Source organism: Trichosurus vulpecula, chromosome 6 (assembly GCF_011100635.1).
Source record: "Trichosurus vulpecula isolate mTriVul1 chromosome 6, mTriVul1.pri, whole genome shotgun sequence".
NCBI classification, from domain to species: domain Eukaryota; kingdom Metazoa; phylum Chordata; class Mammalia; order Diprotodontia; family Phalangeridae; genus Trichosurus; species Trichosurus vulpecula.
This window is the reverse complement of record NC_050578.1, coordinates 119,351,035-119,375,153: the sequence shown is the minus strand read 5'-3', so window position 1 is coordinate 119,375,153 and position 24,119 is coordinate 119,351,035. Positions and strand designations below refer to the sequence as shown.

The following is a 24,119-nucleotide window of genomic DNA, read 5'->3' as shown; positions in this document are numbered from 1 at the left end:
CTCCGAAAACAGAGGACAAACAAAATAAGCTCCCTCATCTGTAAAATGAGGAGATTGTGTCATTGCCTGGTAAGTTCCCTTCCAGACCTTAAGGTGTTATATCTCAAGGTGTTTATATTGTACCAAGGCGTGGTGACTGCACATAGCAAGTGTGTAATACGTGTTTACTAAGTGGATGAAGACTTTAATGAATATATTTTCTTCATTAGCTCGAAAAAAAATTTATAGATCCTGGTCATACATTAGCATAAAAACACTGGATACAAGAACACAAAATGCTTGAGCTTTCAAGATCCTTTCCACCTCTACAGCTATGATGTTATGAATATTTATGGCTCAATACTACTTGATTGGATCTGGTTCTGGCCAAGGTAACTTTGCCACCCTTTGCTTTTAAGAAACACAAACCAGCCTCTGAAGTCATCAGCATCTTCCAAATTATATCACTTGACTAGAAGTTGAGTCAATTTATGAAAAATTGTAGACCAGTATGGATACAGAGAGGATGATTCTGTTATATTTGCTACTAATTCACCGTGTCCTTGAGCTTATAACTTAACATGTCACTGTCTCATCTTCCAAAGAGTGGAATTAATGTTTGTCTCTTCCCACAGGAGTTTTGTGAGAAGCAGTTAGATACCTGTAATGCATTTTCCAGGGAGGGGTGCTGCATGGTTATTATTTAGTGCATACCAGTAACTAACAATGACTGGGAACAGCAAAATCTCTCCCTGATTCAGTGCCATTTTATTTGAGGCTGAATATTTTTAAAAAAGCCACTTTGCAGGCAAAAAATGTCTTATGATATCACATGAACCTCAAGTGTTCTGAATCATTTTTCCGAGGCAACTTTTGAAAAAAACAATAGTTCTGAGAGGGCTCCATTGTAATTTTCCATTTTTAAAACTCTTCAGAGAAGATAACTGTCTCAATAATGAATGGCTTGGGAAGTTTTCTGGTTCTCTTGGGACCTTTCCTCTTGGGTGAATGAATTCTTGGATTAGGTTTTCTCCATAGTGTGCCTTTTCTACAAACCCAGGAATCTTTTCCAGTAGAAATAACTGAGCACATAACTGAACAAATATTTATTAAGCAATTACTGCAATATTACTGTGATAAGTGCTTTGCAGATATCTCATTTGCTCCTTCAAAAAACCCTGGGATATGGGTGCTATTATTATCCTCATATTATAGTTAAGGAGATTGAAGTAAATGGAGCTTAAATGACTTGCCTAGGGTCACATAGCTAGCAAGTGTCTGAGGTCAAATTTTTAAAGCAGGTCTTCCAGACTGCAGGCCCAGCACTCCATTTCATGACTAAGATTAACTTGGATTAGTTCAGAGAATATTAGCATGAAGCATGCCACACGGTGCTAACCACTGGAGATTGGTTGGTTCTTGTCCTTCATTTTCGAAGAGAATCAAAATGACATCACTATGTTAGAGTCAAGTTACAGTGCATCCGACTGTGACTGATCAGATCAATAAGGGCTCTGAATTTTCTACCACAAGTTGGACACAAATAGTCCATGTGAACCTTTGCAGTGGATTCTCTAAATTTGCGCTTTTTGTATTTCTTTTGAGTTATTTCAATTCTGCTTTGCTCATAGAGCACAGCACTTTCTGATCTGTGGGCATGCCATGCTGGGTGGTCCTGTACCAGAGTCTCCCATGTCAAACAATCAATTCCAAAGTTCTTAACCACTGGAGATACAAAGAAAGACAGAATCAGTCCCTTCCCCAAAAGGCTTATATTCTAATGGTGGAGATAATTTTTTTAAGTCATACTGCTCTTTCTGTCAATTCCTTAAATAATATAAATTACTGAACTTATTTATGTTGTTAGATTAGGCAGTTGGAGTGCTTGGCAAACATATCTTCGTTGCATTAAGCTAAGGACTCAGGTTCCATTCGCGTGCACCATGAGCTCAATTCTTTTTTTTTCCTTTCAGAAAAATCAAATATGTCTAGTTCTCTCTTCCTCCCTTGGATCACCTTTTGTCTCAGTAAATTCTCCTCCAGACACAACAATGTGTAATAAAAAATACGATTACTGGTACCATTCGAGCAAACTCAATGGCTACAAGGCATTTAAACAAGGGGAAAGAAAGTGAGGCTAACCCAATAGCTTCCTTTGCCCTCTCCCAAGGTACACTGCTGGGAGGCAGTTAAGCAGAATTTCTCTGTCTGCAGTTCTTGGCAGAAGCAATTTCTCATCACCTTCATCTAAACACCCTAGCCACAGTCTCTGTGGGATCATAGAAACTCTTTTACTTGTGGCTTTGCAAACATAAAACTTTTCTGTGACTTTAGTGAAAAAGTCTACTTTGGAAGGTGTGGATAAGTCTGATATTTTAAAACATGGTCCAATGAATTCCTTCAAGGAAGCTCTGATGAGCAAATTCCTCACATCTGGGAGGAGAACCTCGATTTTTTTAAAGTGCCATTAGGGAGGAAGAGACTCCCTCACATGGGGTTTTCAGCCCTATGAGGGACATGACCCATGCTAGGTCTGAGACATGTTTGTAAAGGATTAAGTTAGAAAGTTTAGTTGCCACTCTTCACTAAACTGGATAGATATGTTTCTAAATACTTCTAATTAAATTATATGACTATTATTTTTTGATATATTCTCATTACTTGTAAATACTTCAGTAGTACAATATTCCAATGGTCCTTAAACTTCTTTGTGTCATGGGCAACCATGGCAGTCTGGTGAAACCTATGGATCCCTTCTCAAAATCATGGTTTTAAATGCCTTAAAAAAGTATATAAAATTATAAATGAAACAATTATAGTTGATTTAGTTATCAAATATTAAATAATATAGTTATCAATATAGTTATGAAAATATAGGTATCAAAATATTAAAAGAACAAGTTCATAGACCCCAGGTTAGGAGGCTCTGCCATAGATCAATGTGGCTCTGATGTAGATTTATAATTCACCCATTCCTGTCTAACCTGTCCTCTCATAGTTTTATCAAATGAGGTTGATTTAAAATGCTGGGGCCTTCTTGGCATCAAGTGAAAATCAGTGGCACACAAAGGCTGTTACTCGGTTAGGTTTTTCTCATCTTACATTACCAGGTCATTTATTTTCAGTAATAAATCTTTTTTAGTTGTCCTTTAGTTGACCTTTCCTTTGAGATTCCTTCTTTGTTTTATGTTGTAGTGTGAGCCCACTATGTCCTTCTGAATTACCCTCTATGACCACCAACTTCAATGTAATAAAGAGAGTTTGTAAAGCCAAGAGTAGAAAGAAATAAAAGAAGATACTAGGACTGGCACCCATAATATGGTGCCAATGTCAAGGGTGATAGGAAGATTGAACCATGATAGATCTTTAAATCCCAGTCAGGTGAGCTCAGTGGCCAGAAGACAATAGGGGGAACAGAGCTTCAATTTTGGTTTCTGAGGTCAGGGAAACTCAGTAATGAAAAGTTAAAGTCTTTGGGTTTGTGTAAGTAGATTGCCTTTGGCAAAATGCAACAGAAAGTAACTGTAGTTCAGTAAAATCTGACATGAGAGATTATCGGATCCTTCACACAAATATTATTAGTATAGTTAAGATCTTAGGTACTGCTAAAGGCTGCTGCTGCTGCTGCTGCTGCTGCTGTTGGTTTATGATGTGGTAAGCTAGAGCTATACAGTCAATCACCAGGTATAGTTCATTCTTCATTGTATTGAGAGGCTATTACTCCTCCACCCCATCCCACCCAGCTTCAAACAAAGACAAAAACCTTTCAAGTAAAAGCAGAAGAACCCACAGAATGGGGTCTTGGCTTGAGACCTCTGTTGCCTGGAGAGAAGATATTTCCCTGCTGAGTCCACTCTTCCTGAGGATCTGGCCCCACCCTTCCATATTTCCTCAGTCCACCCTCTGGTACCCAGTGTCTGTCCCCACCCCTGAGCAGCTCTGATCCTTTCCTGACTCTGTCCTTTTTCTCTACTCCCTTCCTTCCCCTCAAGGTGTTCTTCCTCTGGGCTCTGGCCAGGTCCCCAAACAGCTGGCCCCAACTCTAGGCTCAGGCTTCTCTTTGCCCAGCCTCAACACTTGTCCTTGGAGGGTATGCAGGTCCCCTCCCTCCACTGCACGAGGCTCCCTTCCTACCTCCTACCCTCCCTCCCTTCTTTCCCCAAGCTCTCAGTTAAATCTGCATTGCATAAAAATTGCTTTGTGTAGAGTGGTCCATTTAAATCTAAGATTAGGCTGGAAGCATGTCTAGGATTTTATTAATGCTGAGCCAAGGAGTTTGTAATCCATCCTGTAGATAATAGGGACACATGGAAAGGTCTTGAGGAATGGAGTGACATGGAACTCTCTAGCTTATAACCCACATTTCCATTGAAGGAGATATGCATATAGAATTGACATTAGTAATTTCCTACATTTAAATTTTCTTTGTCTTGATATTTTTTATTCGATGTGTATTTTTGGTAGCACTAAGTATGATGCCTTTAGTTACTGGAAAATGATGAGATCTGTCAATGGTACACATCACTAGCTTCCACATATTTAACTCCTAATGATGCTCAGATCATTATAATGGTTCTTTTTATTGAAGTGGCCATATTTAATAAATATGAACAATAGCTAAGAAATGTACCCAAATAGAAGATTTCAGTATTGGTTTTAATAAGTAATAACATAATTTCAAATAGAATGAAATAAAATGTTTTATTAACAAATGCTCCGGCATTTGTAATAATGTAATTCTTCCTTGGTGTTTGTCAATTGCTATTTTACCGCATTCCAGATATCACCAGTACTGCAAAAACTGTAGCTGTGGAATAAAAGAAAAACACATACTTGCTTTATGGTCATGTTTTCCTTGAGTCTATTAGAGATGTTATTTATTAGTGCAATGGTAAGTCGTAACTACTTTTCAGAAGTGTAGCATTATACGCAAGTTCAAATTTTACTAAAGCTGATAACATTTTTCTTATATAATTTTTTAAAGTAAAACAAAGTAGAAATTCCAGTATAGGAAATACCTCCCTTCACCAATACACATGGTAATGGATGACCTGCTAAAGAAGCCAGCATCTAAGATCAAAAGAAGAAAAACAAACCAAAAAAAAAAAGATATAAAAGAATTTTTACTCTAGTATTTAATAAACAGGATTGACTATAGGAGAGTTGTAACATGCCCAGGGAGCTTCAGTGATTTGCCCATAGAAACACAACTGGCAATTTCAAGAGGCAGGATTTAACCCCAAATATTGCTGCCCCATGAGTCTACTGCTCTCTTAACTATAGCAGACACACTCTCAGAAAATAATTTTTTTAAAAAAATTGGGCACATCAATAAACAAATGCCCAAATGCATTCCAATTACTTTATTTTCATAGCATATTTATTGGGGAGATGAAGGGGGGAGGGAGACAGAAAATGTAGCTGAGTAAATCCCTTCAGAATAGGTCCCATTTCCTGTCTTTTATCTCTTTTCCAATCAGAGACCAATAGCACTATCTCTGTCTCAGCTACCTTTTCACCTACCAACCCTGCTATATCTTTCTTCTTCCACCAACCTCTTGGGATAAAACCTGTTGTCTTTTTCATTATTTCCTTTTGTTTTCAAGGATAATTGTAAGAATTAGGCAGTTTTAATAAAAGTCTATATTTATTTTTCATTATTATTTTTCAGACCTATGAATTTATCAATGTAAGGAAATCTCAATGAGGGAACTCCATCTACTATTAGAGAGTTGCTAATCCTCTGTAACCCATCTCCTTAAACAGCCCATCACAAAGCTAGCATGTGTCAAAGGTGGAATTTGAACTCAATTCTTCCTGACTCCAGTCCTCTATCAGACGATACAAGATACTGACTTTCCCATATTTACCTAAGATTGCATTTTATATTTTTTTCCTTTGGCCCTGACCTGTGATAAAATTGTTAATAGGAACCTTCTCTACTAATTAAAATCAGCAGCTATTCTGCAATTTATAGTCTTAGAGAGTCACCATGGTCACATGTACAATATGTGTCAAAGGCAGCATTTGAACCTAAGTCTTCTCTTTCTAAGTCTGGCTCAGTATACCCCTATGTCATACTACCTATCGATAAACAATAAGTCAATAAATACTTATTAAATGCCAGGCACTGTGCTAACTGTTGAGCATAGAAAAGGAGGAAAAAGACAGCCCTTGATGTCAAGATTTTGATCTAATGGGGGAGACAAACAACATCTATATTCAAAGAAAGGTTATTAGAAATCAGGTAGCCTGGGCATTGGTAGAACATTGGAGAGGTTGGCAGAGATTGTACAAGAAGAAATGTTAAAGCTGGAATTGAAAACTGAAAACCAGAAGCTTTACTTTCCAATCCAGCATTCTTATCACAACATCATGCTTTAATCATTAAGGATATATGAATTTTGGACTTTTTCCTTCTTCCATTTGCACCTTTCTTAATGATATACTTGGGAATAATTTGGAAGACATACCATTATCAGATAATGTTATCAATTGACTGAGTGAATTTGAGTACTTTGAATTGAAAGTTTAAGTGGGACAGCTAGGTAGTGAAGTAGATAGAGCCTTGGGCTTGGAATCAGAAAGACTTACCTTCCTGAGTTCAAATCAGGCCTAAGGCACTCAATAGCTGTATGACCCTGGGCAAGTCACTTAACCCAGTTTGCCTCAGCTTACTCATCTTTGAAATGAACTAGACAAGAAAATGACAAACTGCTCCAATTACCTTTGCCAAGAAAACCCCCAAACCCCAGATGGAGTCAATGTAGAGTCAGACATGACTGAAAAATGACCAAACAAAGAGCGCACATCCCTCTAAGTATATGCATCCCTGTGTATGAGAAATCTGAGAAAAAACCTTCATGTTTCCTTTACTCTTTACTCCATGTTTGCTTTATAAAAGGTCTTTGATAGGGATGCCACATTATTGTTTTTTCCATTTCCATGTATATTTTGTGCACAAAATATACCTCTTTGACACAATAGTCAATTTTCTAGGGATCTGAATTGAAAACTCAGGTCTCATCAACAACTTATGTTAATATACCCCAAAGAAGTAAAAAACAGGGGAAAATACTCCAAAAATACCAAAATCCACATAGCAGCACTTTTTTTGTGGTACAAAATAAAGATGGAGAATGGGAACTCGTTAACTGGAGGGAGAAAGGTAAAGAAATTGAAATATATGAATATAATGGAATATTATTGTACTGAGAGAATATAGTTGTGTAATGAATATAAAAACTTTAGAGGTGCATAGTAAGGCTTGTATGAACTGATACAAAGGAAAGAAAACAGAATTAGGTGAACCATAGGCACAGTGTCTAAAATAACATTGAATTAGTTTGGGGAAGATGTGAATTTAATCCTTCATCCCATAGATACAAGTTATACAATCTTAGTCTCAACTTCTTTTTTCAGTCTCAACTTCCAACTTTAAACCCCAGCAAAATTAGGAGGTAGGATAGATAACCTTAAATGTTGCTTTACAATTCATGATTCTAAGTCCTCAAACCTTAGACAGCTGACCAATCTGAAAACTTTTTGCAGATTATTATTCAGGTCACTAATAAGGACCTTGACTTTCAAGGATCAAAGCTTTTAAGATGCACTAGCAGGAATGAGTCACCTTTACTAAAGACCTAAACACAGTTAGAGCCCTTTTATTTATTAGATGGGCTATAATGATTCATTTGTCCATGGTTGTTTGGGAATCTACATCTCTGCCCACTACTATACATATTTATAAAACCATAATGGCAAGTGAAATTCAGTTATCCTCCTACAAGAAACTTTGTAATGAAGAGTTCAAAATGTATGAGTGTTTTATAAAACACTGTGATTTAATAATTTAAGATTAATTTTAAAATTGATTTGTAACAATTTGTCATTAGACATCAATTAATCTAATATTTTATATTTAAAATAAACCCATATTCATATTAATTAGGGATCTCTATGGCTCTATTAATTTATCTCTATAGAAGCAGAATCATGTTTTTAGAAAATAGGCATTTTTCAAAAGTGCTAGGCCAAATATTGTTTTTAATTTTTAAAATAATTTCTCTTTTTTTCATATCCATCATTAACTTCTAACCCATTACCTACCACCTCTTCTCCCAAGTAGAAGCCTGTTCCTATAACAATTATGTATAATTGAGCAAGAGGGCAGCTAGATGGTTCAGTAGATAGACTACCTGGCCTGGAGTAAGGAAGACTTGTTTGTGAAATGGCCAGGAGGCCAGTGTCATTGATAGAAGAGTTAGTCAAGGGGAGGAAGGGGAGTAAGGTGTATAAAGACAGGAAAGATAGGCTGTGAAAGACACTGAATGCCAAACAGAGCATTTCCTATGTGATCCACCAAAGCTTATGGAGTAAGGTGATGATGTTGTTAGACCCACGCCTTATGAAAATCATTTTGGTGGCTGGATGGAATGAATACCAATCAAACTATTAAGGGGTTATTGTATATGATAGGGATCTGTGATTTCTTTAGTATTACTCATTCCCAGAAACTCCCTGTATCGATACAGGTCTGTACCTTCTTTGCAATTTATGCCCTGAGAGAGTGATTTAGAATACTGAGAGTTTGAGTGACTTACCCAGGGTCACACAACCAGTATGTGTTAGAAAGAGGTCTTGGACTCAGGTCTTCCTGACTGTACTATACCACATAGATTCTCTTCTTCTAGATATAGATAACCTAAATAAAAAAAATTATCTGGAAGGGAAAAAATTAAGAATCTCAAGGGGAATAATGAAAAAAAGAATAAATGACAAAAGCCTAGAAGTAGTAGATCTCAAATCGTAATATAAAGCAACAGCCATTAAAACCACTTGGTATGGGACAGCTAGATGGCTCAGTGAGTAAAGCACCAGTTCTGGAGTCAGGAGGACCTGAGTTCAAATTTGGCCTCAGACACTTGACACACTTACTAGCTGTGTGACCTTGGGCAAGTCACTTAACCCCAATTGCCCTGCCTTCCCCTCTCCACAAAAGCAAAACAAAACAAAACAAAAACCACCTGGTATTTGATCAGTGGATCAGATAGTAATCTAAAAGAAGAGAACGGATTGGAGTAGGGAAAGATTTGAGGCAGGCAGACACCTCACCAGGCTCTTGCAATAGTACAGGTGATGAGGGCCAAAGGAGAAAAGGAAGCTTGTGGAAGAGATGTTGCAAAGGTGCTGTTGACAGATCTTGGCAACAGATTTGACATGGGATATGAGAAATAGTGAAGAGTTGAAGATGACCTGTAACTTGGGATCTTGAGGGACTGGGAAACTGATGGTACCTTCTGCAATAATAGGGACAATAGGAGGTAGGGAAATATAAATTAGAAATGAGTCAGCAATTTGCATTGATAAAGAGATTTATAAAATTGATTTTAATTCTATTTTTAAGAAATAGTCAGACTGGCATAGGTTTAATGCTCTATGTTGGTAGGCAAAATGGCCTTTGTTTTCTTTGAGTAACTCAGTTTATTTCATTAAGCCTTACTAGGTGCTGGGCCCTTGGGGCCCAAGGTAGGGCTAACTTCAGGGAGGGCTTGGTTTATATGTCTGGGACAGCAGAGGCTTTTAGACCATGTGGGTTTAAGTCTGCCTCTTTGTGACGATTCATGGGGCTGCTAAGGGGAGGTGTTAACTCCAGAGCCATGCCCTATTGGGTGTTAATCTAATCTACGTGGATGTGAACATCCCAGGGTCCTAAGGGGAGGGGCCAACTCAAGAACCAATCACCAGAGCCTGGGCTGTGGTCATTCAGGTGACGCTTGATGATGTCAGAACTCTATAAGAGGAGACAAGATGGCTTGAAGATCCTTTTCCGTTGGAGCCAGAGACAGCTACAGCCGAAGCTGAGGCAGAAGCTGCCAGTAGCAGAGCTGACCCACGTGTGGACTGAGGAGTGCTGAGCAAGGACTTGAGGACAGTGGGTAATCTTACCGTAGAGGGGAAGCATGTATGTGATTTTGCTTTATACCATCATGCTTGTCTGTGGCCTCCTGGTTACTCTTGTGAGGCGGAATTATTGGGCCTGGAAGCTTTTGATCAAAATATCAAAATGGGGATGCTGGTTCATGGGTCTGTTACTTTGGAGCTTAAATACATGCTTTAATTCTTCTGCCTTCTACCTAGAGAATTCCTTATATCCTGTGGTTCTGAACCTTTCAGACATATATATGATTCTCTTTGAAATCATAAATCCTGCCTTCATAATACATGCTCCTCCATGCCCAGCGAGTCTAAACTCCTTACTTCACCCTTCACCTACTTTCTGGAGAAACTTGCCTAAAGTCAAGCTTTTGTCTAGTAATAACCTTTGTCATTTACTGGGTAGTCTTCAGTTGTTTGAGTCTCAGTTTTATTGTTTTAATTTGTATCTCCACTCTGGTACTGTTCACCTGTGTAACCTCACCCAACATGCATTTAACTCAAAAGAAAGTGCCTTTGTAACCTCACCTACAAACCACAATCCAGAACCCAAATTTAGGGTGATTCTATCAAAGCCATTGCAGACTGTATCCGTGTCTGTAGACTAATCTTGTCATTCATCTCTCAATGAGGAAGTGATTGGGAGGAGCTGAGGTGACTTTTGATCTGCTTCCTCATTAAAAGTTCTACCAATCAGGATTGTCTTACCTTCGCAAAGGAGGTCCAAAAGATGTCCTGTCAAGCCAATTAGAAGGAAGACACATCTGGGTTTCACCTTTCAGCCCTCACTCAAGATTTTGGTCATTGAGAGAGACCATTGAGCCATTTACTGTTTACTGCTAGTCTAACTAATAAATTTATCATGCTCAGATCATTGTCTTTCAGTTTACTCTAATTTTCAAACATAACAGGCTTTAATTACTCTGACTTTTCTGTGCCAATAAAAGTGCATGACTGGAATCTTCTCTTCTCCTAAACAATGACAACAACAAAATAAATCTTCAGCTTATATTGTGTGACGCTGTCATGGAATATCATCATCTCCAAAGAACCTAAATTCCAAGTCACACAAAAAGCAATTGAGAGATACATGGGGGGAATAGAGAGAACAGACTGCAGGACATTTCCAGTGAGGAACTACACACAAGAAGCATCCATAAAGATATCATCAAAGAGATGCATGATGGAAAGGAAAGGGGGACAATGAGGAAGACTGAAATTCCATGGGTTCCCATTGGAAGTCACGTTTTAAGAGTCTTAGAATAAGACAGCATATTAGGTAGATGCCCAGGAGAGGAGTGACTGGAGGGCATCGACAAAATCTACAACAGATGAGACACAGTCTGCACCATTTGAAGGAGTACCCACATCACATAATATAATTCCACTGAAATGTCAAAGCAATGACCACCTAATATCATTACCTAGTTTCCATTCTTTTGCCCAGATAGACTGTTCATGCCAGAACTGTTTTTCTTCTCCAACTCCATCTCTTGGAATCCCCAACTCTCTTAAATGCTCAGTGCTGTTGTCAACTTATGCTGCTCCCCCACCCCGAAATCATTGTTGCTCTCTAAAATGACTTTGTTTGCACTTTGCATTAATTCTTCTGTGTGTAATTTGTAATATCTCTGTGTAGCCTGTACCCACATAATGGTGACAAGGTGAATGAAGCTTCTCGAAGTATGAGACTTCTTCCTTTTTGACCTCATATTTCCAGCCTAACGCTTTGCACACAACAGGTGCTGAATAAATACTTTTCAAAAAAAGTTGAATTGAATGAGACAAAAGCCAGTTAGTGTTCCATAGTTCCAGAAAGTTTTGGAAGCCCATAACAAGGGTAAAAGCCTTAATTATTATGTAAACGACTAGAGGACAGAAAAATTCTGAAAATGGAAAAAAACCAATCCTTCTACTAGAAACAAATATCAGAAAAAAAATCTTCCTGCCAAGGTTTTACCACTAGAATAGCAGAGCAATTGTGAGATGCCTATTGATCACTTTCAAATGTATGGAATAGGGGAGAAGATGAAGGTTCATACAATAAGAAATACTCGACTAAACTCAATAGAAGAAGAAAGAAGAAGAAGGAGAAGAAGAAGAAGCCAGCTTTGGATAGTGTTCCTTTTCAAATTGGAATGGCTTTCAACAAAACAATAAATTTTAATTTTGAATCACTTTTTCACCATTTTGCCTTACTTTTTTTTTTACCAAGAAGTAAATAATAACTCTTAGTTTTCCTTTGTCATTGGTTGTCATCCTTCATTCTTGAAGGAGACCAAAATGACATCACCATGTTAGAGTCAAGTTACAGTAAGTCCAACTGTGGTTGATCAGACTAATAGGAGCTCAGAGTGCTCTACCACAGCTCAGGCACAAATAGTCTATGTGAGCATTTCGGGGTGGATTCTCTCAATTTGCGCATCTCATTTCTTTTGAGTTGCTTCAATTCTGTTTTGCACCTTCTCTGATGAGTTGCATAAAGTCATCAGCCTCAGTTTCTCTTCCAGAGTCATCACAGTTTAGTGGCAGAACAGAGTCAAAATGACTGGTGATGGCTCGAAGTGTAGTGGATGACCTTGGTATCTTCAATGTCTAACTGAGCTCTAAGATCTCCACAGCTTCAGCTGCCTTCATGGCTCTTGGAACAAATTGTTCTCAACTGCTCATTCCACCAGGGGAAGTCTTTACTTGACACCCCAAAACTCACCAATGGATTTGAGACCCCTCAGCTATCCTTAACTGGTTTAGCCCATCTGATGAAAGGGTTTACCAGGGTGTAACAACAACGCTGCTTGCAGCTGCTGTGGAGGTGTAAGGCCAATAACAACAGCACACAAGGGGGCTGCTAGCACAGGTTCTTTGATCTACTTTTCTAAAGAAAGCAACTTTAGGTGGTTTACAATCTCACTTTATTTAAACATCCATATATCATTCACTTAGTTCAGGGGAAAAAGTCAGCACTCTGAACTTCAGAGAAGACACGAACAAAAATTACAAGCAGAAACTATATAAACAGTAAATAACATAAATCAGCAGACAGGGTTTCTAACTATCTGTACATAGCAATACATACATAGTTACCAGAGACAGAGAAGCACCAACATCTTGGTTTTCAAAGCCAGGGGGCACCATAATGGCTACCCAGAGTCTCATCTGGCCAAATAACATGAACACTCTTCCAATGAGTGAGCCCCAAGAAAAATGCTAACCTGAGAGTATATTTACTGTTTCCAATCAATGTCTCTTGATTCACTCAAAGACTCTTAATTCAAACAAAGGCAAGGCTCAATCAAAGGTACTTGATTGCCTTAGTGCTGAGAAGTACTCCAAAAGAAAAAACAGCAAAAGTCCCACTTTACTTTCTATTACACAGGGTGTGGCCGCTGTTCATGCTACAGCTTCTTGGAGTCACAGGAGAGAGTTAGGTGGATTAAGTGAACACCAAAGGTAGAAAGCAGCCCTGAAAAGGTCTTGGAGCCCCCACACCTGAGATAATAGTCTTCCCTGAACACACCCTACACCCTACCTTTGTCGTATAAAACCCTCCAAATATACATGGGGGAAAATGGATGATTAGGTGTAATATAGGATAGAAATCACACAACCAGGCAGGTTCTATCCAAATTCCATGAACTGTCAGCTGATGCATATACCAAACAGTTCTTTATTTTTTCCCTTAATTTTTAAATTTTATTTTTATTTTCAATTCCAAATTCTCTCCTTCCCTCTACCTCTCCTCTATTCATTGAGGAGGCAAGTGTAATGGCAAAAAAGTAAGTTTTGCCATTTGCTCTTTTTTCTTTTGGAGTTCTAGTTCTTCTCAGCACTAAGGTAATCAAGTGACTTTGATTGACACTTGCCCTTGTTTGAATCAAGAGTCTTTGATAAATCAAGAGTTTTTGATGTCCTGCTTAAGTCACAAGAAAGCCTAAGTCATATGAGTTTGAGTCATATGGTTGTGACTCCCTCTGTGGGCTGGCCCTGAAGATATACTCTGAGGTTAGCATTTTGCTTTGGGGGCTCACTCACTGGAAGACTGTTCCTGTGATTTGGTCAGATGAAACTCTGGGTAGCCATTAATGAGCCCCTCCAGCTTTGAAAACCCATATGTTGGTGTTTCTCTCTCTCTGGTAACTATGTATGTATTGTCTTAGTCAGACAGCTAGAAGCCTTTCTGATTTGTGACATTTGCTCTGTTTATACGATTTCTGCTTGTAATTTCTGTTTGTGTTTTCTCTGAAATTCAGGGTGCTGACTTTTTCCTCTGAGTTAAGTGAATGATATATGCATGTTTGATTAAAGTGAGATTGTAAGCCCCTTAAAGTTGATTTCCTTAGATTAAGGAACCTGCGCTAGCAGCTCTCCTGTGTGTGCTGGTGTTATTGGCCTTACATGGCCACAGTAGCTGTAAGTAGCATTGTTGTCACAGCAAGAAATATTATGTTCATTATACTTACAAAGTATTTCAAAATACACTTTTGTATTACTTGTGCTCTGGGCAAAAAAAAGTAAGAAAAAAAAAGAAAAGAAAGAAATCCTTTAATATGTAATTTGAGTCCACCAGTTCTGTATCTAGAGATAGCATTTTTCATCAAGAGCCATTTGGAGTTTTGGTTGGTTATTGTATTGGTGAGAAGTACTACATCATTCGTAGTTGATTATTGTTATATTATTGCTATTACTGTGCACATCTTCTCCTGATTCTTCACACTTCACTTACTATTAGTTCATATAAGTCTCCCCAAGTTTGTCTGAAACCATTCCCTTCCTCATTTCTTGTAGCACAATATTATAATATTCCATCACATTAATATACCATACCTTATTCAGCCACTCCTCAATTGATGGGCATCCCTCAATTTCTCATTCTTTGCTACAATAAAAACAGCTATTATAAATATTTTTGTACATGTGGCTTCTTTTCATTTTTCATTGATCTCTTTGGGGTACAAACCTAGTAGTGGTATTGTTGGATGAAAGGTTATGCCCAGTTTTATAGCCCTTTGAGCATAGTTCCAAATTGTTCTCCAGAATCATTGAACTAGTTCACTGCTCTAATAAGAGTACATTAGTGTATCTATTTTCCCACATCCCTTTCAGAATTTGTCATTTTCTTTCACTTAGTCAATCTGATGGGCATGAGGTAGTACTGCAGTGTTGTTTTAATTTGCATTTCTCTAATAGGGATTTTGACTATTCAAAAGGGATGTGACTATTGAGTTCTTCTGAAAACTGCCTGTTCATATCTTTTGACCATCTGTTAAATGAGGAGTGACTCCTTTTAAAAATATAAATTTGGCTTAATTCTCTACATATTTGAGAAATGTGGTCTTTATAAGAGAAACTCAATCTAATTTTTCCTCCTACTCTTCTGACTTTCTTCTTATTTTGGCTGCATTGGTTTTGTTTGTGCAAAACCTTTTTAATTTTATGTAATCAAAATTACTTATTTTATTTCCCAAGATCCTCTCTATCTCTTTTTTGGCCATGAGCTCTCCCCCATCCATAGATATAACAGGTATTTCTTCCCATACATCCCTAATTTTCTTATATCTTTTACATTTAAATTATATTCAAATTTTCAGTTGATATGAATATGTGGTGTAGTCACATGATCTACATCTAGCTTCTGTCTGACAGTTTTCCAGTTTTCCCAGTAATTTTTGTCAAATAGTGAGTTCTTGCCCCAGTAGATGGCATCTTTGATTTTATCAGTTACTCTATTTACTTCTGTATAATGTGTAAAAAGAATCTCATTAATCAAGCCCTCCCTTGCTTATCCAGCACCAAATTATTTTTATGATTACTGCTTTGTCATATAGTTTGAAATCTGGTATGACTAGGCCCCTTTCCTTTTCATTTTTTAAAGTGATTTTTCTTAATATTCTTGACTTTTTGTTCCTCCAGATAAGTTTTTATTATTTTTTTCTAGCTCTTTAAAATAATTCTTAGTAGTTTGATGTGGAACTAAGTGAATTAATTTAGGTAGTATTGTCATTTTTATTATGTTGGATCAGCCTACTGATGAACAATTAATATTTCTCCAATTATTTGGGTTCTGTTTTTATTTTGAATGAAGGGTGCTTTGTGCTTCCATATAGTTCCCGTATGTGTCTCTGTGTGTCTCAGCAGGTAGACTCCCAAGTATTTTACCTAGTCTGCAGTTACTTTAAATGGAATTTCTCTATCTCTTCCTTCCTGTTTTCTTTTATTGGTGCTATGTAGAAAATGTTCATGATTTATGTGGATTTTTTTTTATATCTTGAAACTTGGCTAATGTTGTTTACTCTTTCAACTAGGTTTTTTTGTTGTTGTTGATTCTCTACGGTTTTCTAAGTAAATTGTATCATCAGCAAAAGTGATAGTTTTGTTTCCCCATTGCCTATTCTTACTCATTGAATTTCTTTTTTCTTGGCTTATTGAGATAGCATTTCTAGCATGATATTGAATAATAATGGTGATAATGGATATCCTTCCTTCACTCCTGATCATATTGGAAAATCTTATAGTTTATCCCCATTACAAATAATATTTGCCCCAGTTTTTCTCCTAGAAAAAAAGGTCTCATTGGAAAAAAAATACCAAGATTGTACTGATGAGACAAGGAACACAGCAGTCTTTAAAAAAAATTGAAAATGATATCACATAGGAGGGAGACGGGACATGGGAGATGGGAGATGGGAGATGGGAGACCGGAGATGGGAGATGGGAGAGGATTAGCTGAGTTACCCAACTAGTTTAGTCCCTATTCAGGCAGCTCAGTCTACTCACAAGAGGCCTATTCACTGAATGGGCATTATCTCACTCTAAGTGAGTACTTGAAAAGGCCTTAGCCTAAAATGATCAGGGTCTCCCATTGCATCCTGGGCCATCTCCAGTCATCCTGGTGAATATCAGGCCACTGGACCACAGGAGAAAGTGATGCTGGTGACCTTGCCCAGCCCTCCCTCACTCAAATCAAAGTCAACTACAAGGCATGTCATCATTTCCCTGATGCCATGGTCTTCTTCGAAAATGAAGGACAAACACAACAACAACAATATAATGAACATATTGAACACAATAATATTTGGTCTGCTCTTGCAGTAATGGAAAGAAAATGGTAAAAACAGAGGAAGGAAGAAAGCAAAGAAGGAAAAGTGAAAAAACATTAATTACTAAGATAATCCACTGATGGGTTAATCAATGTAAACTGATTTTGTTAAATATTGACAAACATCTACTTGAAAGGATCAAGCGAGTCAACTCAGAGAAATGAAAGGGATTTTCTAAGGTCAATGAGTCATCAGTGAACAATCCTGAATTACAATGTACACCTCTTGCTTTTGGCGGTGATATCTACCCTACTTATTAGATGCTTGTACAATGAACAGTAGTAAAATTATATAAAGTAGCTGCAATATGATCTAAGTCCTAGCACATGATTCCAAAGGTGCACTCTTTTCATTCAATTTCATTCCTGATAGCTTTTTTTTTTTTCAATTCCCTCTTGCCTGCCTTTTATCTCTCTGCTAAGACTCACTTACTAGTGACTATTGCGGGTGTTTTCTTCCCTCAAATTCAGGGTCTCTCTCTTTGTATATTCACACATTCCCAGAGTCTTATTGCTGATGCCCTCATAACACATTATTGAAAAGGAGTTAATTAGCTAGGAATGCACTCTATAGATTTATAATAATCTTTAGAGACCTTAAACCTGTGATTTATGTACCTTAAGTTATAATTGATACTGAGATAGTCAGTCTTTCATTAATGTGATTTAACTTTTTTCCATAAACATATGCATGAATATACAATAGGAAGAATAACTCAACACAATCAAATTTCACCTATGGCCAATTGTTAACATCAAATAAATTATAATTTGAAGTAAAATGTATAAGAATTGCAACTGCTTGGACATAAATGGGCACTTCCCAATTATTCTGAAAGTCTGTTGAAGTTTTGTTCTGAGATATGTTTGAATCTCAGTTCTGACTTTGATCATAAGATCTCAGGATCATGGTTTTAACTCCCAGAGAAACCTCTAGGTGTGTGACCATGGACAAGTCACTCAGACCCATTTTCTTCTAAAATCACCTGCACAGGATTATCATACAAGATTATGCTATAACTTCTCTGATTGTTGTGGGTAACTTGATTTATAAAAATTAAAGGCCATTAAAAAAAAACCTAACAAATGAATATACAAACAACTTCCGAACAAAGTCTTTAAAAGTGGAATGGGCTGCCTTTATAGGCAATGAGTTTCCCACCCCCATCCCATGCCCCTCCAGTTTGGAGATATTCAGTAAGGGCTGCATGACCATTTTCTGGTTATTATGGTGGGGATTCTTTTTGGATATGATTTGGACTAGAAGGCCATCAAGGCTGCTAGGTGGTGTAGTAGACAGAGTGCTGGGCCTGGAGTCAGAAGGACCTGAGTTCAAATATGACCTCAAACATTTACTAGCTGTGTAACCCTGGGCAAGTCACTTAACCCTGTTTGCCTCAATTTCCTCATTTGTAAAATTAGCTGGGGAAGGAAATGGCAAACCACACCAGAATCTTTGCCAAGAAAACCTTGAATGGGGTATTAGTCAGATACAACTGAAAAAATGACTAAACAGACAAAATGCCTAATACTGTCCTTCCAACTCTCAAATTATGTGATTCACATTAAAATGTGAATTTTTAATATTAATTATAATAGGAATGATAAATGTAAGGTGTTCTCACCAGAGGTCCACCAAGGCTTTGGGACTTCAGAGACTCTGACTACTCCCAGAAGGATACATGTAAACATACAGCATGAAGATATCTCTAGATTGAGGAAGAGAAGGAAGAAAAGGAGGAAGAAATAGAAGTTAGGAGAAGGAAATGGTTGCAAAGTTAATGGATTCCTAGCCTTATACCTGTGTCATGTCACCTTCTGCTCTGGTTTTCAAGCATTTTCCCCTATATCAGCAACGCAAGATTTGGTGAAGTAATACCTTGGGTAGAATTCACCCTTCTGTTCCAGAAGAAGATATTGAAAAATCTTAAAGATTAAATATTAGTTAGGATACTTATGAGTATCAGTTAATTAATACTTAAGAGTATTATGCCAATAAGGCAGCATGAGAGAGTGGGAAGCAAGGCCCTTGGGGATAGAAATGTGAGAGGTGAGTTTTTTCTGAGAAATTGGAATTTACAGTGTTTGCTATGAATGCATTTCTTGATTTTATCCTGCAACTCTATTATATGTAAATTGTCATTTTTCACAACCCCTCTGTGATATCATGTTATTAATTATAGGCTGGTTATAAGAAAGTAATGCAAAAGGATTGGGGATTCAGAGCTTTTATTAGAGTATAAATGTAACCAATTTATAGGGCAGCGAGGTGGCTCAGTGGATAGAGTATCAGGCCTGGGGTCAGGAAGATTCATCTTCCTGAGTTAAAATGTGGCTTCTGATACTTATGAGCTGTGTAACCCTGTATAAGTCACTTAACTCTGCCTCAGTTTCCTCATCTGTAAAATAAGCTGGAGAAGAAAATGGAAAACCATTCTAGGATCTTTGCCAAGAAAACCCCAAATGGGGTCACAAAGAGTCAGACCTGACTGCAGTGACTGAACAAGAAGTGGAAAGAACCTGTTTTAAATAGCATATTCAGGTTATATTGGTATGACAATAAATATAATTAACAAGGCAGAGGAGGAGAAAGAGTATTTTGTTAATGATTAGTTAAGATTTTTGAATCTCCCCAAACGGAAAAGGAAACTTCTTTTAGTTTCACATATGTGTGGTAGAATGCTTCTTTGACTCCTCAGTATTCTCAGGCTTAATCTCCTTCTTGGCTTCCTGAGCTCTGCTAAAAATCCTCCGCCCACTTCCTAGCATCAGGAACACCTGAAGCCACCCCTTCAATGATCAAAGCTTCAATACTAATCAGACACTGCCAAAGCTAGCATCTTGTCTAGGACTGGGTCCACTAGACGAAGCAAAGACTAGAAGTATTGCCTTACTTGTATAATAATAATAATTTATATATAATACTTATTAATATAATTATATTAATATAAAATAATCATAATGTAATAATATAGTAACACAAGCTTTCATTCAATACTCTGATTCAATTATAAAATGAAGTCATCTATCTGCATAATAACCTGCAGAACATTAAATATAAAGGAATAATAGCAGGATAGAGACTTTGTCATTAAGTTGTTCCTAGCTGAACTCCAGAAAAAAATATGAAAATGAGATGAATGATAACAATCATGAATATAGAATGGAAAATATAATTTAGAATTCGGTAAATAAACTGTACTGGAAACATTATCATAAGCAGACCTATTGCTCATAACCACTTGCATGTCACAGTAACACTGATCCATAAACTTTTATGAACAATGTTTTTAAGTGTAAGCAGGTAGGTGGAATGGTAAAGTACTGGACTTGAAATTAGGAAAGGAAATTAATCAATACCATATACCTTCTTACATTCTTTGGTGGGCTAGGGAAATGAGAACTCTTTATCACAAATAGAAAAGGGCATTTTAAGAAAAGTATCCCTAAGTTCAGTTAAAAAAAAAGTACCTAATAAGAATTACACCTCTCTAGGGGGGAAAAAAAAACGAAAAAACTTTCCAGGTCAAAGAAAAATGCTTACTTCATAGAGTTCATAACTTGCATTTTTAACAGAACTCCAGTATAAAGTGGAAAATTTTCAGAATTTTTTTTACCGAGAACAAGATGGTAATAAAACAAGACATTTTCAAACTATTTTTAAAACCATTGCAGTTGGGAAAATAGTTTATCTCTGGTAGAGGTATAGTTGCTTAAAAGAAGAGGAAAAATTCAAAGTATTCTTTTTTTTCTTTTAAAACATATAAAAAATAATGTAATAAAAAGACTACCTGTTGCTGATAGTACTTCCCCCCCTCACCCGCCCACCCCCACACTTGGACAGCCTGTTATTTCCAAAAGTATCTGCCACCTTCTTTACAGGACAGCCTTCTCTACAGGAAGGCTTCCCCAATTTCTCTTAACTCCAGTGCCTTCCCTTTGTTAATTATTTCCTACTAATCTTGTATATAGCTTGCTTTGTATATATTTGTTTGCATGTTGCCTCCCCCATTAAATTGTAAGCTCATTGAGGTCTTTTGCCTCTTTCTGTATCCCCTTAGCATAGAGCCTGGCAACCAGTAGGCTCTTAAATGTTTATTGATTGACTGGGGGAAAAAAGAGAGACAAAGATTTAAAATAAGGCCCCCAGAATGTTGGTTGAATTCCTGGAGGATGACTTAAAAGAAAGTGTAGATAATAACCATACAACTAGACATGCATGGATAAAGGACCTTCATAGGGTTACCCACACCATTGAAATGGGAGTGCCAAAAAGGTATTGATGTAATAATAAACATGTTATTTTCTGAAGTTATGGTTAAAAAAAGTACTTTTAAAATACTTTTAAAGTATTTTTTTTTCTGTTTGCTTATTTCCAGGGTTGCCACCTTTGACTCAGTATCTCCTAGGGAAAAACAAAACAAAACAAAACAAAAACACAATGCCCTTCATATACTTTTCCTCCTTGGATAGCGTTTTTGTTTTGTTTTGGTGCTGACAGAGTTCCCTGACACATCACTGCATCATATTCCCACCCATCTGAAGTCGGTCCGTTAAAAATTTTATTTTCTTTAGTTAATTTCTACATTTTTATAAAAGAGAGTATTAATATGATTCGAGCCAAATTTTACAACTAAAATCATATAAGTGAAAAAAAAACCCAAAACCGAACGTATTGGTAACCTTTTCTGTTTGATCAGTCCTAAAGAAAAAGAAAAGTTACCACACAAACTATGTATAGCAGGCAAACTGTTGAACTGATTTCAGATAATGTTCTGCTGTTATTTCATCCTCAAATTTAGCTCACTGCTCATTATTATCAATGTGGCTCATTTTGTCCCTGGATGGGGTTTTATTCTGACACATTTCAACACACAGAACAAAATTATGTTTGCTTTTTAAAAAGATTATTCCAATACTGCTTAATATTTACCCTGGGTTTTGCCCAAGGCTGTCTATACGAAAAAGGTAGAAGTGAGATGGCAGCACACTTTCCTTGAGGTGCTTGGTCAAACTGTAGAAAGGAGTACTTTATAGGATCATCCAGTTCCATGATAGCACCCCGGTTCCCAAAACGGTTACAATAATTGGGTGCACTGAAAATGGTCACCATCTTTTCATTGTGATGCCAGAAGTAACCGTCCTGGACAAGTTGGTGACCCCGAGTAATCAATGAAAGGCCGTTGGTCCAGCTAAATATTTCAGTAATGTCTGGTCCAAATGTGTAGCCAGCTCCCCTTGGAGAGGGCCCCCATCCCTCAAAATCATCTGGATCGGACCACAACAGATCACAGATTGGTCCACTCAAGGTGATTTCTTTAAAGCGATCCAAAGCTCTTATATGATCCAGGGTATCTATGGAAGGAGACAGACCTCCATGGACGCAAAATATCTGTCCGTCAACTAAAGCTGTAAGGGGGAGATAATCAAATAGGTCTGTAAAATATTTCCAGACATTGGCATTTCCATACTTCTTTTCGCATTCATCATAGAAACCATAAACTTGAGTAATATCTCGGCTCTCGTGGTTTCCTCTCAACAGCGTAATGTACTTTGGATATTGTACTTTTAAAGATATAAGGAAAGTCATAGTCTCCACTGAGTACAAGCCTCTGTCAACATAGTCACCCAAAAACAGATAGTTTTTGTCTGGTATTTCCCCACCAATTGTAAAGATTTGCAAAAGATCCTGAAATTGGCCATGGACATCGCCGCAGACAGTGATGGGACAAGAGATCTCCTGAACGTTTGACTCTTTCACGAGGATTTCCTTAGCCTTCTCGCATAGAGTCTGCACTCGGTTCTCGTCGAGGAGTTTACAGTTGTTCAGCTGTTTTATCCATTGGTTCAGCTCTGTGATGGACATCTTCTCCTCCACGGAGGAGTTTGAAGTCCCTGCTCGCCCAACCACCTCTCCCCTCCAGTCTCGGCAGCCTGTTCTCACTTCCTGTCCAGTCCCACCTGGCTGGCTCAAACCAGTCCTGCCCCTCCCTTGTGGGGAGGGAAGGGGACTGAGGCCAACCACCCTCTATCCGCGTGCCTCTAAGCCCCTCCTCCTCAGCCCTCGAGCTCCGGAAGTGTCTGGCAAAGGCTTCTGGCTGGGCTGGGCGGGAGGAAAGGGAGAATTCATTCTTTTGTTCTTTCATTCAATAACAAAACAACGAAAAATTATTAAGTGTCTACTATGTGCAAGGGAGGCAGCTTGGAATAACAGATAGGCAGAATGCTTCAGCGTACAGGAGATCTATGTTCATGTCCCACCTGGCACCCCAAGGCAACTCTTTGACACCACACCGTAAGTTCCTGGGCAGATGATGTTTTCGTGCAGATTGGGTTTTTGATTGCTTTTAGGTTCCCTTAGAGTAACAGTCAATAAGTGGTTTCTGTGGGAAGTGGTCATGTCTTGGGGTCATGCAGGTATTGCTAAAGGGCAGGTTCATTCCTGTGGGAAATGCGTTTTGTTTTTTTTTTGTGGTTAGTCTTGGAATTCCCTGTGTTGGCAGGAAATGTCTAATATGGTGCAGTCTTGCTTTAAACTTTAATCATTTTTGTTGATCTTGTCATAACTAATAGGGAGGCAAGTAAAGTACAAACCCCATAGCTGCGTTTCCTTTATTTTAGAGGTCACTTTTATCTTAGAGGAACATGTTACCTCAAAATTCACGAGACCCATCCTCCAAAAGGGCAACGCCATTCTTCTTACTGTTTTTGTTTTGGACAATATCGTCTTCATGAAAACGAAATTATTTTGGTTAACATGTGGCTTAATTTTATATTTAAATGAATTAATAAATATTTTTAAAAAAATCTATGTGATTTCTAATATAGTAAATACTGATAGATAAAATCCACATAAACAGAATACCTCTGCAGTATAAAAAGGCTCCTCAGTAATTTTTAAGAGTGTCAAGGGATCCTGGAGACCCAAAAGTTTGAGAACTGCTGCTCCAAAAGAAAGACGCCGGCCACCATGCTGTGGGGATCTCCTTTGTGGAATGTGTAGGAGGGCATGTCAGGAATAGATAGGTTGAAAGCTCCACCACTGAAGGAAGTTATCAGCTTCAGTGGGGTAGCAGGTCTTTTGCACTATGGAAATACCTCATTCACG

General features: G+C 37.7%; 1 protein-coding gene across 1 annotated transcript; it reads right to left on the bottom strand.

Annotated features, from left to right (window-relative positions):
- Positions 1–4,657: 4,657 nt before the first annotated feature.
- Positions 4,658–23,032, bottom strand: LOC118853918 (serine/threonine-protein phosphatase 2A catalytic subunit beta isoform-like). The gene is made up of 3 exons (XM_036764162.1): positions 21,945–23,032; positions 18,637–18,720; positions 4,658–4,786 (listed from the first exon to the last, which is right to left on the bottom strand). The coding sequence occupies exons 1-2, from the start codon at positions 22,875–22,877 to the stop codon at positions 18,676–18,678; spliced, it is 978 nt and encodes a 325-aa protein (XP_036620057.1). The 5' UTR covers positions 22,878–23,032; the 3' UTR covers positions 4,658–4,786; positions 18,637–18,675.
- Between the last annotated feature and the right edge of the window lie 1,087 nt (positions 23,033–24,119).